Source organism: Martes martes (genome assembly GCF_963455335.1).
Source record: "Martes martes genome assembly, chromosome: 13".
Lineage (NCBI taxonomy): Eukaryota > Metazoa > Chordata > Mammalia > Carnivora > Mustelidae > Martes > Martes martes.
In genome coordinates this window covers 69,886,043-69,905,886 of record NC_137901.1, presented here as the reverse complement: position 1 = coordinate 69,905,886, position 19,844 = coordinate 69,886,043, and the positions used below count along the sequence as shown (strand labels likewise).

The following is a 19,844-nucleotide window of genomic DNA, read 5'->3' as shown; positions in this document are numbered from 1 at the left end:
GAATGCTGCTAATAAGGGCTTTTGGCTATAAGTGGTTTTGAAGTTTGACTCCAGGACCAAGTTCTGTGTGATTCTGAAGTCATCTTGGAGGACCAAGTAAAGACTAGTCTCTGCCCTACAGCCAGCTTCTGTTCCCTCTTCAGAGCTGGCAGATGGGGACACTCGAGGCTACTGGCAGTTGGAGAAGCTCCTGCTCCTTTAAGCTGATACAGTTCCTCCCACTTCCTTTTCTTCCCCAGGCTGCCAACTCCCAGCCCAAGGCCCAAGGCCAGGCCCCTCACCTTTTTGTGCTTCTTGGCCATCCATTTGTCCCAGCTGTTGAGCATGTCCAGCCACTTGGACTCTCTCTGCCTCAGCACCTCCAGGGGGACTTCCTCCAGCCTGTGGAGCAAAGGGCAGGGCCTGTCAGAAGTGCCAAAAGAAGCAAAGGCCCTGGCTTAGGCCCCAGCCACCAGCCTTGTTAAGGCCTTCATTCCTGCCTCTGTCTTCCAACCCTGTGTTCCCTTTGGGCTGCTAACCCATGAACATCCTAACACAGACAAAAGGGAATGCTGCCCCCTCCCTAGAAGGCATAAGCCAAAGAGACACGGTTAAGTGCCCACTCCCCCAACATGTCAGGGAGACAGCGGTCATGGTGCCTCTCTAGGGGTAGAGGTCTGAGTGCCTGCAATTGTGCACCAAAGCAAAGCATTCCTGTCCCGGATCCGTCTAGATAAATATGCCTCTTCAGAGGGCCTACACGCAAGGTGTAGAGCTAGATTTGGGGGGCGGAAAAAAAAAAAGGTCAAACAAGTACAGAAATAACATGCTCACTTCTTCGAACTCCAGCAAAACTAATTATTCATAGTTTCCCCAGTTATACCCTGGCCCTTTCCCAACCTCTCAACCTTGCTCATGCCAGTCCCTTTGCTGGAATGGACTTCAAGTTGTCTCTACCGATCAAAATCCTACACATGCTTCAAAACGTCACCAAATATCACTTGTATTTGTACATCTACTAACTGAGCAGCTATCACAGCTGTGCTGGCATTGTTCTAGGGCCAGGGCTTCTGGGCAGGCTGTGGGGAAACATCCCTTTGACTAGAACAAAGTCTGGGCCCTCATGGTGCTGACATTCTGCTGGGCTCCGAATGCCCACTAGAATCACAGGGGAAAACACTGGAGCATGGAGGCCCTCCCCAGGCAGGCAGGCAGGCACCGGAGCAGCTGAGGCAGGCTGGGGCAGAATCCCTGGCTTAGCCAGAGTGTGCTTTAAGTGAGTGGGCCTCCTCCAAGGAGCAAGTTCCTAGGAATTCCTGAGTTCACATAACTCTGAGGGGCAAAGAGCAGGAGACTAGCATTTGTAGACTGGGTATTCTAAAGATGCTTTCTTATTCAGTCTACAGAGCAATATTGGTAAGAAAAAAAATGTATGTGTATACTTCTGTACCACATATACATGCCCTCTTTTTAAATCAAAGTTGTGGATTATGGATCTTTTGGCTTTCTTTTTTTTAACCTTTTACTTTTTTTCCAATTAAAAAAAGTACTGGACGTTGAGAGGTAAGATGCCCTGGGAGGGTATCTTGCTCAGAATCAAAGAGAGCAAATCAGTGGAAAAACCCAGACTCAGACCCAAGTTAGATCCTAGCCAAGAGCCCATACTCAGTCCTGCCTGACCTCCCAGAAAGGAGTGCAGGGTCAGAAGCACTCAGGCAGCTGGGAGGAGGTCCTTAGGAACAGGACAGGATAGGGCTAGGGCTTGGCCCAGGCCTTGATTCTCTAATTCTCTCTCTGACGGAAGGAAATGAGCTGCTGTGACTTCTACTGGTTGGAAGAGCAGAGGGAGGGGCCTTGGCAGAGCAGAGGCCTCCAAAACACAAAAGGGCAGGTCTTCTTTAGTACGCTTTATCTGGGGAACTGCACAGGCCTGAGAGCAACCTTGGAGCCGAATAGCTGAGGAGGAATGACAGCCTGGGGCAAACCTGACCCCCCCAATACACTGATACAGGTCCTCTTCTTCTTAAACTGCTGACCCTCTCACTACCTAGAGGCACAATCAGGGTAGGAGGACATTCCTTTCCTTTCCCTCCCCGTAGAAGAAAACCAGAGACTTTATGTCTTTAGATCAAGACATTTACAAACTGACAGATGTATGTCTCCAGGCAACCCCTATACACGCAGGGAACGGAAACCAAAGGCCCAGACATCACAGGACATGCTGCCTCCCCACTCCCGCCTACAAACCACTAGCTTATACAAGTCAGATGAGCATTCTAGTTAACTAAATGAAACGGTATGGCCGCACTATGTTAACAGGAAGTTTTGGCAGTTGTGGATGTGGCTAATATTTGATCCAATCCTCCCACTGAGCAGATGAGAAGACGGAGGCTCACAGAGGGCAAAGCTTTTGCCTGAGAGTTCCAGCTTCCAGTGAATTCCCATGTGATTAAATACATGCCCATTTGATACCTCAACCCTCCAGGTCTGTCTTTGTTGATAAGATCTGACTACAGGGCCTCAGAAACACCCATTCTCTCAACTGCAGATACATAGGGGAACACATTCAGGTTCAGTGTTCCTTTAAATGATGTCAGATAACGGCTTTGGCAGTTTCAAAGCCCCAACATCAAACCTCAGACCGGAATTTCAATTGGTTACAAAACAAACAACCATATTTCCTGGATTCTAAGACACTACTGATTTTAACCTATACCACTAAATTGGCAAGATCTTCTCAGAAACAATTGAAAAAAAAAAAAAAACATCACTACTTCAAATGTCCACATAAACTAAAAGATCCATTTGACTTTTAAAACCTTAAATTGAGGGGCACCTGGGTGGCTCAGTGGGTTAAAGTCTCTGCCTTCAGCTCAGGTCGTGATCCTAGGGTCCTGGGATGGAGCCCCGAGTCGGGCTCTCCGCTCAGCAGGAGCCTGCATCCTCCTCTCTCTCTGCCTGTCTCTCTGCCTACTTGTGATCTCTGTCTGTCAAATAAATAAATAAAATCTTATAAAAAAATAAAAAATAAAACCTTAAATTGAGAAAATTTTGAGGAAATATGGTCATTTGAGTGGCTTCTCCTCCAATAGCAGAGGAATTTAAGCCACCTGGAGATGGTGAAAAGGAAGACACTAGAGGTCTGGCTGTACCCACCACTCAGCACATCACATGCTCTCTAACTGCAGGTAGATTTCTCTTTATGCACAGGATGTGCCCCTGAAAAGCTGCAGGCTATCTATCCTTTTTTTTTTTTTTTTAAACCAGAAGGTTCACATATCCTTCAGGCTAGTCAGTCAGGATCTCAAAAGGCATCTGATCAGACTGTTGTCTGGTATAGGAATCCCTTCCACAATAGATAAGCCCTGTGCCCTCTCTGGACCTCAATTTCCCTAGATGATTGGAATGACCTTAATTGTGAACTGATCCTCAAAGGATGCCCAGAAAGGAGCGATGAGATGAAGATGGAGTCAGGGGTATCCCTGCAAATAGCATGATGGGGTAAATGCTAACTGAGGCAATTCCCTCCTGACAGTGGAGGAAGAGCATGAGCCAGCTTCTAGTGACAGGGAAGCTGACCAAATGGCCAGTTTAAAGTACCAAATGGCACATCAAGGGAGCTTCAGTTTGAGGGTTTCACTTACCCTTCAGAAAACCCCTCTTTCTTTAAGGTGGCCTGAGGGAGTCTCTGCAATCAAAAGAGCCTAATAAGAACAGTCTCTAGTGGCCCAACCCGCATTAGGATTCCACTAGGGATGGGGCCTCATTATCACCAGGTGAAGCCACCCTATTGTTGAAACTTTTACTCTTAAAACTTTCTTCCCCATGCAATGCCAAAATTTCCCTGGTAACATCTATCTGTAATCTCAATACCCTCTTTTAAGGTGGCACAAATCTCAGTCAGACCAGTCTCATACCAGGCACACATGTGCTTATCCCTTTTCAACCACCCATCTTTACCTGGAGGGCCCTTCTTCTCCCCTCTCCAAGTCACAGCAACCCTTTCAGAGCCCAATATAACAATAAAAACCACAACTTCAAATACCAGCAGCAATAGCAGTTACCATTTATACAGCACTTACTACTTAGCAATTTCTTCCTATTCCTATTTCATAATAACCCTACCATACCATTATCTCTATTTTCCAGAAGTAGAATCCAAGACTTAGTAAAGCTAAGTGCCTCACTCAAGGCCATATAGCTGGAAGTGACAGAGCTGGGACTCAAACCCAGGCCTGCCTGACTCCACAGCCCACACTCTTGACCCTTAAACTATACTCTTCTGTTCCTACAGGGTAAGCCTTCAGCCTCCACATAGCCTCCACGCCTGCCCTGATCTCATTAACTGTCCTCCAACCTGAAGACCTCTATCTTGACTTAGAATACCATTTCTCAAAGTTTTAAAACTGAGATCCACAATAAGAAATACATTTTATACTGAGATTTTACACACACACATACACACACGTATAACTGAAATACATTTTATGAAATAATTTACTCTTACATGCACTCTGAAATTTTCATTTTAATTTTATATTATTCTAGTCTATTTCTTTTGTCTTTTTTTAATGCTGGTCCCAATCCCCTAAAACTGATTTCAGCAGTAATTCATTAATAAATCAAGAGATGAAATGAGCACTTCATTACAACTTGCTCATATTGCTTAGCACTGTTCCTCCCTAACTGGACTGGTCTTGAACTTCTATAACTCCCACCAAGCATCTCATAGGTATTCAACAGGTGCCTGCTTGCTTTTCTTCATGATATCATCACTTTCATATGAATTGCATTCAGGACTACAAGCCACTTCAGCCCACACCAATTTTATCTGTGCCACTAATAGCTCAGTGAGGCAGATCCCTCGCTAATTAACAGATTAATTACTATTTGGCACATGGAAACTTGACCCAATCAGAGAGGTTATATGACTCGGGAAAAGTCACAAAGCTACTAAGTTAGGTGGTAGAACCAGGGCTTCCCCTCTGCCACAGTGACTCATATGCTGCTTTGGACTCCCCTGGGAAGACTGTGAGGAAATCAGCCGTTCTCCAGATGCCACTGTGGGGCTCTATCTTTGGTGCCCAAGTCCCTGGAGACGGTCCATCCCCATCTCCAATGCTCTGACTGCCCCAGGGAGCAGCCTGCCCATACCCAGCAATGCTCAGTGAGGCCAGTATACTGGATGGGCACAGCTCCCAAGCACTACCTCGGTAAGGAGATGGCAAGCCTGGGCAATGTGCTGTTTGCCGGCCACTCCCTCCTGAGGGAGAGAGGCAAAGAGCAGACAAAAGTGAGCAGCCAGGGGGTGACTGATTCCAGATTCTGTTGAGCTCTCAGGCTGAGCTAGACTTAGCTGTGCTATGCCAGGCCATGGCCCAAAGCAGCAGTGACACTCTGCTGACCCCATGGTCTGTAGGCTCCCAGTTTCCTGGCCTTCTCCCCAAACCGAGAAGCCAAAGTTTGCAAGGGTTCAGAGGAACAAGGCCAGTTCCCAAGGCTATAAGACCAAAGACTGTTGGCTCTCTCCCTACTGGTCCTTCTAGCTGTCTGCCTTCCGCCTAAGCATACCTCAGCCCTTCTAGCTGGCAGTCAGCCAGGTATGGTGCCCATGCCCCCTTCATCCGACAGTGGAAAACAAATCTTGGCCCCAAGGAACTCCCAGTTTAATCCCCTCTTCCAAGCCTCACTCTCCAACCCAAACAGAAAGCCTCTTCATTTGAAGAGAAACATAGCCCAGAAAGAAAGCCCAAGGTCATAGACTATAGGATTTGATTCTCCTCACCTCAACCACTGGAGGCCAGCTGGGGAATGGGGAGAGTGAACAGAGGGGATATCTTGAAGCCAACCAACCTAGGTTTCCATTCCAGCTCCTCCACCTGGGAGACCCTGGGCAAAATACTCGAGTTCCCTGTCTCAAACTCCTCATCTCTGAGTGGGACCATAATACACACCTCAGATTTCATAGGACTGCAACAAGGAATAAATATATGTAAGGGCCCAGCCTGGTGAGCAGCCAGCAAATGGTAGCTATTAGGTGACTGGTATTCGCAGCTTACCTAGTACTTTCATATTCTTTTTCTCATCTGATTGGTCCACACACACAGACACATACACATGTGCAACAGGGCAAGATTATGCCCATTTTACCCATGAAGCAATTGACGCCCAGAGAGATTAAGTAATTTACTTAATGACATAGAGACTGTAATTCCTGGCTTCTGATCCCAACTCTAGATCTTATTTTATAGCTGTCTGAAAGTGGGCAGGCTGCTCCCCTCTGAAAAGGTTCCCCATCTGTAATATGGGGGCAATGCCACCTCCTTAGAGGGCAGCGGTAAAGATCACATGAGGCAGTAAGAGTGGACACATTTCCAGCACTGGCCATGAAGTAGGTCTGCCAAGTACGACATATGCGCACAATTCCCCAAGGAAGTAGCTTTTATTATCTCCATTTAATAGACAAGAAAACTAAAGCTCAGCACGGTTGAGTAATCTGCCCAAGATTACACAGCCTGGAAATGGAAGCTGCCACTTAAGCACTAAATTATCCAATAAATATAAAGTGTCTCACCACCTGGCCTCAATATAACCTAAAGGCCTCAGTGCCTGTCACATTCTCTTCTCTCTCTTTTAGCACCCAGCAGAGAATCACTACCCTCTGTGTTGAGAAGGGCAGGAATGAGCGACAAGAAAGTGTGGAAAACTGGGAAGTGGACGTGCAGAAAGAGCACAGCCAATGACAGATCCAGGGACAAGGGTTGGGGAGCTGCCCTCTCCCAGAGCTGGAAAAAGTGAGGATAAACAAAAGGCTGACCTACTTTGCACACTGGGTAACAACCTCTGGAGTTCATTAACCTAAGAGGTGGAAATGACTGAAAGTATAAATAGCTTTTATCCCAGCTCCATAATAACTGGTGATAGGAAACTGGAAAGCAAGAGAGGGTGGGTTGGAGCGGGAAGGGGTGCAAATGGCTAACAGTCTGGGCTGGGAAGACTGTGAGATCACCCAGTGAGACTACCTCCTCCCAGACAGCCATGGAGGCCTATAGCCCAGAGAGTAAGTGATCTGCCCGAGGCCATGCTGTAAGTCAGTGTGGAAAAGGAAGATGGTCTGCAGCAGCCTGGCGCTCCCTCCTGTGGCCCGGCAGCCACTGACTTAAGGCTAGGGCAATGTCCAAGCTCTCTGTCTGGGTGAGAGTCTGGCTTGCTTCATTCTCCCCAATTCCCAGTGCAAGCTAGTTCTGGTCCTGCCTCCCTTCCCCATAAGGAATTCCCTGGCTTTGCTCCTTCCAGCCTGGGTGAGTACACAATGGTAAACAGGTTCTCTCCACCCTTCACTGGCCTTGGTGCCCTGGGCCTCTGCCCAGCTCTCCACTCTGTTCAGCTCCACCCCTCTTGATGTCAGGCAGAAGAAATGGTTCCTTTAGGCATCAGCCTTGCTGGCTCCAAAAAGCAAGGAACCCCCATTCCCCACCCACCCAGCTAGGGGCAGGCACAGACCACGGCAAAAACCCCCAGGGCAGCTCTCCCTGACGACTGACTGCAGAAGGTTATGGAGACTATTCTCAGTAGAAAACTTCCCTTCCCCAAACCCCTACCCTTAGCAGACAGAGTAGTGTTTGAAACTTCCCACAGGCAACCAGGTCCCCAGATCACAATCTGGACTGTGGGCACCCAGGGGTCATCCTGACTCATGTACAGCCCCCTCACCCATCCTTACCAAACTGCTAGATCTTATTGATACATCTTAACAAATTAATTTTTGACTGTTTGACTCACTGATTCCTTCCAGGCTCCCTACTGCCCTCCTTGTCCAACAGAAACCCAAGGCTCTGGCTCTCAGGCCCTCCTACTTTCTCTAAATATCCCTCTTCTTTTCCCAGCCCTATCTGTAGGTGGCCCTCTCTTGAAACTGCCCTCCATCACCCCTACCCCCACTCCAATTCAGTCCCACTCATCTTCCAAGGCCTCATTCAGAACTCCCTCTCATGTCTACAAAGCCTTTCCTAACTACTCCAGGGACAGAACACAATCGGCCCCTCATTATATTCTATACACATTTCTCCAGAGCCTGTGTTCCAGGCCTGAATCTACAAAGAGAAGAATAAAATGCCCTTGAAGAGGTCAGTCTGGCAGAGGAGACAGATGGATGAGTGGATAACTGGTATACATGGAAGTGCTATCACAGAAGTATGTGCAAAGTGCTAGGAAACTACAAGAAGCCCCCAAGGTGGTGATAGTGGTTGGGGGGTTATTCAGGTAAAGCTTTAAAGGGGAGCTGACTTTTAAGATGGTCTTCAAAGGGTGACAGGAAGTGGCCAGGGTGAGAAAGGGGAAAAGGCACAGCAGGCAGGAGACCCAGCGTGAGCAAGCACAAGTTAACAGAAAAGGGCACGGCTTGTTTAGGGAATGTGAGCAGTCTAGAGGAGCAGGTAAGGCTTCTCCACCCGACCATCGCTCTGCTGAGGCAGCATTCCATGAGAAGGTGTGCTCCTGGAGGGTTCTGCTCATCTCATTCTCCACAGTGTGTGCTGGGCCTAGAACAGAGCCTGTATCTAATTGGTGCCCAATAAATGTGTGCTGACAGAATCATTAGCTTTGTGATCTCAGGAATTCTGTGTTTCAGTTTTCTCCACAGTGAGATGGGAATACTGTCTTCTACCTTGAGATCAGGTGGGTAAAATATAGAAAGTACTTGATAAAGAACATTTCCTCTCTGGCCTGATACCAGCTCTGGATCTTCCTTGAAGCCCAGCACAAGGCTGAACACAGATGTGCTTGATGACAGCGTTTTATAACATTACAATTCTAATATTCAATTAATGTAACCTAATGTCTGTTAGAGCACTTACCAGGCACTTGCTATGCAACAGACGTGGTACTCAGCACTTAACTTACATTATTTCATTTAATCCTGACAACAAGCCTATGAAATAGGTCCTCTAATTATCACCCCTCAACCCCCACCACTTTCCAAAGATGAAGAAACAGGTTTTCAGCAAGCCAGTAACTATCTAAGGTCCAGGGTGAGCAGAAGACAGACCTGGGTGATGAATTCAGGCCCCGCTCTACTCCTACTCTGTCACTCAACTCCAGCACAGAGTGCTGACCACTAGCCTGCGGGCACACAAGCCCTGATCCCAGGGAACTTGGTGGACTCACAGCCACAAACTGTGATGCTTGGCAAGTCACTTTACCTCTCTGAGATTTGGTATCTGCCTCTGTAAAATGGGGATTATGGTGGTCCAGCCCGGTCCACCATGCAGGCTTCTCTGTACAATGGCACTATCATGTGACTATGCTGGGAGGATGGAAGGGGTCACTCAGAGGCAGGACAGGAAGCCTGGGATAAAAGTCCACATGGAGTATAGAAGGAGGGTGGTGGCAATTATGATGCAAGTTCTGATTTCTTCCCCAAGTGACTGTCATTACCCAGGAGGGCTGAGACCCCAAGCAGCACTATGGTTGCTGGCTTCAAGTTGAATTTTTCAGCAGACACACCTCTATTTTCACTTCTGCTTTATCTTCACAGACCAAAGAGAAGGAAGATCAGGCCCTCCAAGTCAGGGTCACCTGAGGACTCTGTTCCAAATGACTCAAAGAACTGATTTGGGGGGGGGGGAATTTCCCAGCTTGCCCCGGGAGGCCAGAAACCTCCAGACCACAATCTGAGTGGGACTCCTTACCCCTGAGGCCCCAAGGGTGGTAAGCAGAGAACGCGAAGGAATCTGGATCTTCACCATTATGCCAAAGGCCTGAAGTGAACCTCAGAGGACAATTCACACTCGAATTGTAAGAGCCACCCTGTACCTTTACTTTGTGGCACACACTATGCTGGCTGTTTACCAACATCACATCTCTTTATCCTCATAACACCCCCTCTTCTCCCAGTGCCACCACCTGGCCATTTACCTCAGAGGAGTCACATGACTAGAAAGTGACAGAGCCAAGACTTGAAACCAGGTCTGCTAGTAGACGTCTTGAACCCAGGCTCTCCTGGTCCCAGATTTAGGTTCTCCCTTTTTGTGAAACCAAGACAGAAGGGGAAGGAAAAGAAGCAGCATCCTCCAAAACTGTCTGGCTGGGAAAGATCACTCCTGGACACACAGAGCCCAGGGTCCAGACTGCACTCTGGAGGAACAAGAGTTCTCCACACTATGTTCCTGGGCTCCCTCACTAGCCAGCTGGTCTTGCCTTGTCTTAGGGTACATGTGAGGAGCTGTGTGCGGAGGTCTGGGACAGAAAGTGTACCATTCATCACAACACCTCAAACAACTTGAGATGCCTACCAGGAGAAGCACAGACACTTATGGTTGGACTGAAGTCCTAAAGCTGGGACAGGGAGGAGCCAGAGAGGTCACACAGTGGCCACCAGCTTTGGTAAGATAGAAAATTGGAAAGGATGACTCCTGGGTTCCAGGCCCAATTCCATCACTTGCCTAACTTTGGTTTCCCTGGCTGTAAACAGGGAAAATAAAACTTACCCTACAGATTTCCCATTGCTCCTGTAAGGACTACCGCAAGACAATGGGAATGAAAGCACTTTGCACACTAAGGAGCTAGACAAAGGAAAGTATCCTTTGATTTGATTACACTCCCAACGACCTGAGGGCTACTGGTCCTACACACAAAGAGAGGTCCTCCACAGGAAGAACAGAGCATGCTGGAAGAACTGGCTTCTGTGGGCTGTACCATGACGACCCTATGCACTTGCATGGTACCTCATAAAAAAGCACTTTTCATATACTTCAAGATCAGTCTCAGAATGTTAGAAGCAAAAGAGCTCTTCAGCATCATCCCATTAAAACTGCCTTTGTTTATATGTGAGGGAAACTGAGGCTTAGAAAGATTAAACGACTTTCTCAAGGTCACACAACTAGTTAGGGATCCAATGAGGAGGCTCGAGGAGGCTCGGGGACTCCGTCTCCTAACCCCTGTTCAGCAGTCTTTGTATATGCTATGCTCCTAATCCAGTTATCTCATTTGATCCTCACAATCCTTTTGTACACAGGCCACGCCTTTAATTACCTATTGAATATCTGAATTCCTTGCTAGGCTCTAAGTCCCTTGGAGGGCAGGACCAGGTCTGCATTCCCCTAGCCAAGCACACAGCTGCACACATAGTAAGAGCTCAGTGAGAAACAGGGAGCATCAGTCTCATGGTCAGGAGAGGGGACATACCTAAGTCACACACCATAAGGGTCAGTGGTGGAGCCGACACCAACACCTTGACTCCTGTGCCTCATTCACAGTCTTTTCCCACTACTGGCCTAAACCCACATTTCTAGCCAGAATCTTTCACCTCTGAGAAACGACTGGCGATGCCCCTAAGTGCACCTTCTTATAGGACAGGACTTACTTCCACTTGCCCCATCTGAGGACCCAGCTCCAGGAATAGGATAAAGATTTAGGGTGAGATCAAGCTGGCCCTGGCTGCCATCTGACCAGCCTTGATCAGTTTATCTATGCCCAAAGTTCCACATCTACCCTCTCCAGCTGCATGCCACCTTACGGCTGGTTTTCCATGCCCTCAGGTCTTTCCCCCCTCTCTTTGGAGAAGAGTCTGGCTCTCCTTGTAGCTTTCTTTGCCATCCAATATGTTTACCCGGCAGAGAGCACAAAGCTCAGTACCACTCACCCAGCCCCTCCCAACCAGGCCAGCTAACCCGCTCTCCTACTGGAGAGAGACAAAGAACCCCTTGATGTGTTCTGGGCATACCAGCCATGCCAGGCACCTTGGGGAGCCTGAGGCTGTGACAAAGCAAAGTCAGCAGCAGCCCAATGTCCACTTCAGAGGAAGGCAGCAGCTGGCCTACCCTCCCTGTGGTCAAAGGGTCCTAGTATGGGTTCTGTGAGAGGCCAGGGCCACTTCAGGTTGTCCCAAGCCTTCCCAATTCCCCATCAGTCCACAAAGCCAGTCAGGCATCAAGCCTTGCTGATTTGCTGGCTTCTTCATCCTCATAGCTCCAAACCTCTTCTACGCCTCTCCATAGCCCTTTTGGGCTATCCTGAACTCCCTCAACTGATCTCACTGCTTGCGGTCCAGCTGCTCTCTATACCAGCACCAGACTGACCTTGATGAAACAAAGGAAGCCTCAGTCTGACATTCAAGGTTAGGCATGGTCCTCCCAACCTATTTTCCTAGTCTCCCCCTGCTTCACATCTTCCTCCTGCCTTGTGCTCTTCTTGCCACCTCTGCTCTTGGTACACTACATTTCTCAAACAGCCGGTTTTTAGGGGGACTTTGCAGATAGGTCCCCTCCCACCCAACGAAATGCCCTTCCTTGCTCCTTCTGAGGCCTGGATCAAACGTCACTTCATCCTGGGCTCCTATAGATGGAGATGGCTGCCTCTTCCTATATATTTCAAAGAAACCACACACTTCAATTATAGTCTTTATTGCTCAACGCTGTAATGATTTGTTTGTGGTTCTATTTTCCAACAAGTCTGTGAACCTCTTGAGGGCAACAAGACACAAATGCTTTGTTCAGTTCTGTATCCCTTGTCCCAATCACAGGGACTGACAGAGTGATGCTCAAAAATGTTTGGTAGGGGCGCCTGGGTGGCTCAATGGGTTAAAGCCTCTGCAGTCAGCTCAGGTCATGATCTCAGGGTCCTGGGATCGGCCCACCATCAGGCTCTCTGCTCAGCAGGGAGCCTGCTTCCCCCCCACCCCTCTCTCTGCCTGCCTCTCTGCCTACTTGTGATCTCTACCAAATAAATAAATAAACAATCTTTTAAAAATAAATAAATAATAAATAAATAAATGTTTGGTAAAAAAACTCACTACTAAGATGGATAAGCTGGCAAAAGTAAGCCTTGGCTTTCTCTCCCAGTCTCCTGAGTCTGCTGCCTACTTCCCTACCTGATAAGCAGTGAAGAGCTAAGCTGTGACAGTCTCAGAGGAGCTGCAGAGGGCATGCAGAGGCTGGGGTGGGATGAAGAAGGGAAAGAGAAAGGTGAGATAGATTAAAGCCAAAGTTGGCAGCTGCCCTGAAATCCTGGATAGGAGGCTTCTAAGCAGGTGAAGCATCAGGAGCGTTGGTTTGCCAGTGGGGCAGACAGGACAGTTTCCTCCCTGCCAGGGTGGGTCATTGGGCCCGGAAGAGCAAAGCATCTAAAGGAGCTGTCCTCCCCCTCATGTGTACTGCCTGCAGGATAAAGTAATCAGCTAGGGCACTGACAATAGGTGGATGATGGCTGGGTTCTGCTCTGGTGGACAATGTATCCTAGCCTGGAGGCTCAATTGGCTGAGAGTCAGGAAGAGAATGGGCAGTGAGTGACATGTAGGGTAGCACTGGGCTACTCTAATCAGAAGATCTGGGATTCCTCCTTAATTTGGCTCCATTGTTAACTAACTGCAAGGCTTTTCCAAACGTTGGATTCCTCACCTGTACAGGAAGCATAATCCTGCCTTAGCTACAAAGAAACAAAGGCACAGAATGGATATCAAAGTCAGATGACCATTCAGCAGTATTTTGGGGTCAACAGCAATGCAGCATGGACTCTGGCCTATGGGAGGGCTAGACCAGGCTTCATCTTGTCATGCTTCCAGGGCCTCCCAAGGATCTTTCTCACTGGGTCCTTCTCTGACCTGGCTGGCTATGGACTTTTGCTGTCATGAGACCTACCTTGCCCTCCACACCAAGATGGGGAGGTAGCCAAGTTCCTGCTAACTCCTGCTCTGGGTGTGGGGGCCTCAGGGACTAGTGAGCACCTGTCATCTGCCTGCTGCCACCTAAGCAAGGCTTAGTCACTGCATTTAGCATTGAGAAACAGGTTCTAGACCTAGTTCTGCCATTTACCAGCCGGCAACCCTCAGGAACTTTCTTCTCAGATCTTTGGTATGCTCACCTATAGAATGGGGATAACTACCCCCTCTCAGGGGAAAGTGAGGGTGCAACACTGGTTACAGTTCACTTCTGCTCACAGGGGAATGAACCCCACTGACACTCATCACTGTATCTAGAGATGCAAGTAGAAAATGAAAAAGACATAACCACTAGCCACTCCAATCTTAAAAAGGAGCAAGAACAGGGGTACCTGGCTAGCTCAGTCAGAAGAGCATGCAACTCTTGATCTCAGGGTAATGGATTCAAGCCTCATGTTGGGTATAGAGATTACTGAAAAAAGAAGAAGGAGAAGAGGAAGAAGAAGAAGAAGAAGAAGAGGAAGAGGAAGAAGAAGCAGCAGCAGCAGCAGAAGCAGCAAGAACATTCATTGAGCACCTACAGTGTGCTAGACTCTTTTCAAACATCAGCTCCTGTAAACCTCACAAAAACCCCTGCAAAAATCAGTATTATCACAAGCATTTCACAGTGAGAAACTGAGGCCTAGTAAAGTGAAGCAATATGTCCAAAGTCACAAAGACAAACAGACTCCAGAGTTTTTGTGTAAAGAGGGAAACACAAAGCATCTTTTTTCCCCCACCTCAGTGTAAACAGATGGGGTGGCTGGACCAGAGCCAGGCCTCACTGGTCCTCTGGAGGTTCTGTTTCAGACCCAGATGCTGGGAGGACAAAACATCAAGTAGGCTCCACCGCCTTATCTCTTTCCCACAGCTTAGGATTTCTTAGCAGGCGGACACACAGGCACCTTCCCAGGGCAGCAGATGGTGCACTGGTCTCCTGCTCCACCAAGTCAAGCCTTGTCTGAGGCCCCAGAACACCCACAAAGGCCACCAAACCAGATTTTCCTTTGAAGCTAGAGAAAGAGAAAATGGACGGCCTGTGGTCTAGAGTCACAGACCAGGGCTCCACATCTGCAGCTGCCTCCTTCCAGATGGACCACCCAGGGACCACGCCATTGCCAGTTCCATGCTCTCCTGGGAACCATAATGCTCAAGAAAAGAGGATGCTCTGAGCTTACAAGCTGGAGAAGGTGGTGGGAAGGCAGGGAGACAGGCTCTGGCCTGCCAGGAGGGCCCTGGCCCTGCCCCCAACAAAAACTGGCATAGACCAAACTATAGGGATGCCAATTAAGCCAGTTCTATGATTTCCAAAGCCACAGGGCTGCCATAGTTGGCTAGGAATAGTGGAGGGCCCAGGGGACAGGAGAACTGAATCAGCAGAAGACAATACTACTGTTCCAGATGTTTCTCTCTGGACCCAGCTCAGATCCCTCTCTCCCCTAGCAGGAAGCCAACACCCATGGGATCCCAGAAAGCATAGCTCCTCACCTCATCTGGCTTGCAGCACTGAGCAGACTGAAACTGGGTGGGAAGCTCCAGCCTTAGCAGGCCAGTCCTGGCAATCACATGGGAAACGAGGGAGGTCAGGAACCCTCCTCTCTCAGGCCATCTCCCTTGGCTCAGAAGACCTGGTACCCAACTGGTATCCTTCCTTCTCTGACTACCTCCTCTATGCTACAGAAAGACCTTTCCCATATAGATCTGTTCTTCCTACCCCAAAGTGATAGGAATGGTAACACCACTCTTCCCACCCTTTCCTGCTGCAAACACTTCTTTTTCCTCTTCTGGTCCTTCCAGGGCTTCAACAACCAGGTCAGCCCCCAGCCAAGCCAAAAGAACTAATGCTGTCAGCACCTCTGTCTATGTCCATGCCAACCACAGGGCCCTTCCCTGGCTGGTTGCTTTCTTGTCTCTCCTTACTTACCGGCTATTGCTCACAAGAAAGCAGGGACTATTACAGGCTCACCAAAGGTATCCTGTAGAGTAGGCTCAAAAGACAGACAAAGTGAAGAACTGTAAAGGGCCTAGGGCTGGGAATCAGGAGTTCTTGGCTCAATTTCTGGTTCTAACAGACTGAAGAGGTGAGGCTAATCACTTCTCTCAGGCCTCAGTTTACCTATCTGTATGATGATGGCCATCTCTAAGGTCACTTTCAGCCTTCTGACTTGAAATGTCTGTCAGTAAATGTCATTCAGTAAATACATATTAATTGAGCATTTACTTTGCTGCAGGCCTGAGTAGAAAAAGGTGAATAAGCCTGGTCCCAGCCCTCAAGCTGATCATTCTAACAAATGGGTGATGATAGCATATTCTTACCCTTGTTGGCCTGTCCTTGTTAGCCTCCTACACTGCTGAGCTAAGTCGGAGAAGATGAGGGCAGGCAGGTTCCTGCTAAGAACCTTCTGTTCCACCTATCCAGCACCTGATTTTCTGCTGGGGCCATAGGCCATATTAATGGATGGTGAAGGCAATGGAAACTGCCCTGACCTAGGAATCAGAAACCTTGGATTCATTAGTTCTGCCAACTAATAAACTGTGTGATCTTAAGAGCCCCTCTGAGCCTCAGTTTCCTCATCTGTTAGAGTAAGGGCTAAGCTGCGTCAATCTCTTAAGATCCTTTCCAATTTTAACAGTCTATGATTTTACAATCTACTCATGCCGAGCACCTAACAGTTACCTGAGCAGGGTAGCTTCTGATCTGCTTTCTTCCCCACCCCCTAAGCCCTTGGCAACTGCCAAAACTGACCGTCTTGAGACAACCTTTGGTCCAGGGTGGCTGAAATGGACCTTTAATCTGGAGCCAGAGTCCCTGCCCTCTCCATGCAGCCATCAGTGCTAATGTTTCACTTCTCTGGGATAGCACATGGACTCCTAGCCCTTAACCACGAGATTAGCTTTAGAGCAGTCACCCTGAAACTTCCCATAACTTCCCCTCTTCTGGCCTTGGGCAGGGACTTACTTTTGGCTTCTTTGGAACCACAATATAAACTAAGGGAACAGCCAAGTTTCCAGACACCAGAGATTTTAGGTTGATCAACAGGGTCAAGAAAATGAGGCAGGGAGAGAGGAGGGAACCTGGAATCCCACCTCAGCCCCAGTTCTATAAATCCAGTGATGAGGAGGGCATCTGCAAAGCCTGGGTTTGTGGCTGGAGTGTGGGAGAAGACAGATGTCTGGCTGCCTGGTGAGGGAATACAGCCAAAGGGAGGTGCTCCCACTGGGGCGTCTCTCTGTTCATAAATGCCAGAGGTACGCCCTCATTTTTTTCATCAATTCTCAGACCCTTAGAAGGAAAAGAAAGGAAACTAACATTTTTCTAGGCCACTACGTGGGTCAGGCACTGTGCTAGGCACTGTCATATACATGAATTCATTTAATTCCCACAATAATCTTGGGAGTACATGTTACTGTTGTCCTTTATGGTGAGTAAATAGGCTCAAAGATTCAGGATCTTGCGCAAGGTCACACAGCCAGCAAGATATTTTTCCCTAAGTCTGGCCTTTTCCCCTGTATCACACTGCTCTGTACCCTGATATCTGGTTAACTGCCTGTAAGAATGTAGTAGGAATTCTTACCTCCTAGAACTCACCAGCAAATCTAAACTCTTCCTTTTGAGAACCCACAAATGCAACTGGTAACTCCTTTCCCACTTCTCAAGACCCCATCCCTCTCAGGGCTCTGATCCCTAGTGACTGCTCCTCAATTCAAAAAACATACCCTAAGTGTCCTTTGGTTTCTCACAAGCTAATCCCGAGGGAGCTGTGACAAAGCATCAAATCAAGGTGAGGCATCAGAATAAGGGGTGCTCTTCTGTGAGCAAGTGGGTAGAGGCTGGAAGAGACAGATCCAGTGGGTAGGAGAGAACTCTCCTTAGGAGAGGGAGCTACGTTTCTCCAAAGGAGAAGCAGGCCTAGTAAATATGAGGCTTTAGGACTGGGTAAAATCCCGGAAGTGACCTTTATGGGGCTGCTTGTGTGGGTGGGGTTCTTAACAGATGGTCAAGGCACTTTCCTAAGTCATAAGAGAGGCTGGGGGAGCCTTGGACAGTCAGAGAAAGGGAGAAAGGATTATATGGGGTAGGGTTCTGGCTGACTCCTGTGGGCCCCCTGTTGTGTGAGTCTCTCTGTTGAAGGGGAGGTGCACCATGAGGGAGGCTTGTCAGTTTTGTGCAGAACACTAGTCTCATGTGACAGGACAGCTGGGATGGGAGTGGGGTCTGGAGTCTATCCTTTTTTTTTTTTTTAATTGTATTTATTTATTTTTTTGACAGAGAGAGATCACAAGTAGGCAGAGAGGCAGACAGAGAGAGAGGGGGAAGCAGGCTCCCCACTGAGCAGAGAGCCCAATGCGGGGCTCAATCCCAGGACCCTGGGATCATGACCTGAGCTGAAGGCAGAGGCTTTAACCCACTGAGCCACCCAGGCACCCCTGGAGTCTATCCTTCTTAAGGGGAGGATATACATATACATATGATACGAGCCTATACATATGATCTCTGTGCGGACCAGGTTCAGAGGGTTCTATAGGACAGTGTGGCTGCCCAGTAACCCAGCTTGGAGAGAAGACGCTGCCTCACTGCCTCACATTTCTCTGCCTGCCAGCTGGATCCTGGATGCTCTGGGGGTGGGGGATCAGGGTACACTACAGCAGGACCCTGCTCTATGACTGCCCCCTTGAGTCTGTCTTTTGGGAGGAGGTGAGTGTTTCCACAGCATATACAGAGACAACCAACAGTCCGTCCTGGAGGTGAGGCACTGTCACCCTGTGGGAACTGGGAAGGGGGAGTGTCTGCCCACCTGTTGCCAGTGACAGAGAACTCTGCCTCTAAAGGGGGAGGAGAGCATTCTGTGACCCTTCCCTGAACGGAAGGGACTCTCTGCCCCAGGGTGGGACTGTCTGGGAGGAGCTGATCAATGTCAGTCCAGTCCACCCAGAAGTCTGCGTGTCTTGAGGTAAGGGTCAGTCCGTCCTGGAGTGGAATGAGGGCAGGGCAGTCTGTCCCTTTGAAGTCCTGTCTGCCTAAGGTATCTCCCTGGTGTGGGGGTAGCAGGGTCGCGACAGGGCTGTGGGTCTTGAGGGATGGGGGTGGAGAGGATATCTGTCGGGGGAGGGGCAGCCATCTGGGAGTCTCCAAGGTGCGGGGGCGGGGGGCGGTTAGGCACAGTCAATCAGGCCTAAGGCCGCGGTGGCAGCAACGGGGCTGGGCCAGGTGTCTGTCGTTCCTGTCTCGCCGTTGGGAGGAGGGCACTGTGGGCGCTTCCTGGGGGCGGGTCAATGTGTCTGGAGGGCGGGGGCAAGGGGGAGGCAGGACTGGCCGGTCTGTCCTTAGGTCGGAAGGGGCTCGCGAGTGAGGGGCGGGTCAGTCCTCCTAGGGAGGAGGTTGGGGTGGGGCAGGGAGGGGAGGGTCGGTGGTCCCACGCTGGGACGGGAACATGTCGGTCCGTCCAGAGGGAGGCTCTGTCCGCGTCGAGGGCCCCCGCGCGGATTCCGCACCCAGCCCCGGCCCTCGGCCCCGAGCCCCGGCGCTACTCACGCGCCCTCCGCGCCCTGCGAGCCCACGATGAAGCCGAACTTGTCGATGCGGCGTTCGGCGAAGCCGTTGGCCTCCGAGTCCGAGCCGAGAGAGCTGAGCTCGTCGGCGGCTGCGGCGTCGGGGCCCGGGGCCAGGCTCTCCCGGGTCCCTGACAGACTCCCTTCGGCCGCGGGCGCGCGCGGCCCGTTCTCTCCGCGGCTCTTCGCCATCCCGGCCGCGCCCGCCGCCTCAGCCCCAGCGGCCACCTCAGCCACCTCAGCCGCCTCAGCCTCCGGGCCGCCGCCGACGCCGCCGACGCCCCGCCCACGCGCCGCGCCCATTGGCCGCCGCAAGGCCAGGGGCGGGGCCCTAGGCCCTCTCGGGCGCTTCCCCCCACGCCCAATGGGCGCCGGGGACCCCAGGGCCCGCCCACCTCCCTTAGACTGGCGCCAACCGACTCGACGTGAGGGGGCGGGGCAGTCGTAACGGGGAGCCCTCCCCCCCCCGGGCTGTCAATCAACAGAGCTTACCTGAAAAAGCTCCCAGGGCCTTTCCGGTTGTCCCCGCCCGCCTGTCACCTGCAGCGCCGCTCAGTCAGAGACTGAGGAAGTACCCTGGGGATTCCGCATCTGCCTCCTGAATCCCTGGCTCCTCTCCAAA

The 19,844-nt window shown here is 50.0% G+C and overlaps 1 protein-coding gene across 2 annotated transcripts in view; it reads right to left on the bottom strand.

The window, feature by feature from the left end:
* TBC1D10A (TBC1 domain family member 10A) overlaps positions 1 to 19,477 on the bottom strand; it is a 30,926-nt gene extending 11,449 nt beyond the window's left edge. Inside the window, exons 1-2 of one of the 2 annotated variants that reach the window (XM_080821844.1) lie at positions 19,206 to 19,477; positions 282 to 381 (exon numbers count right to left, since the gene is read on the bottom strand). In XM_080821844.1, coding sequence (XP_080677970.1) covers positions 282 to 381; positions 19,206 to 19,414 — 309 coding nt within the window. In that variant the 5' untranslated portion in view covers positions 19,415 to 19,477. The remainder of the gene's footprint in view (positions 1 to 281; positions 382 to 19,205) is intronic. The other variant, XM_080821845.1, reaches the window with a different exon arrangement.
* Between the last annotated feature and the right edge of the window lie 367 nt (positions 19,478 to 19,844).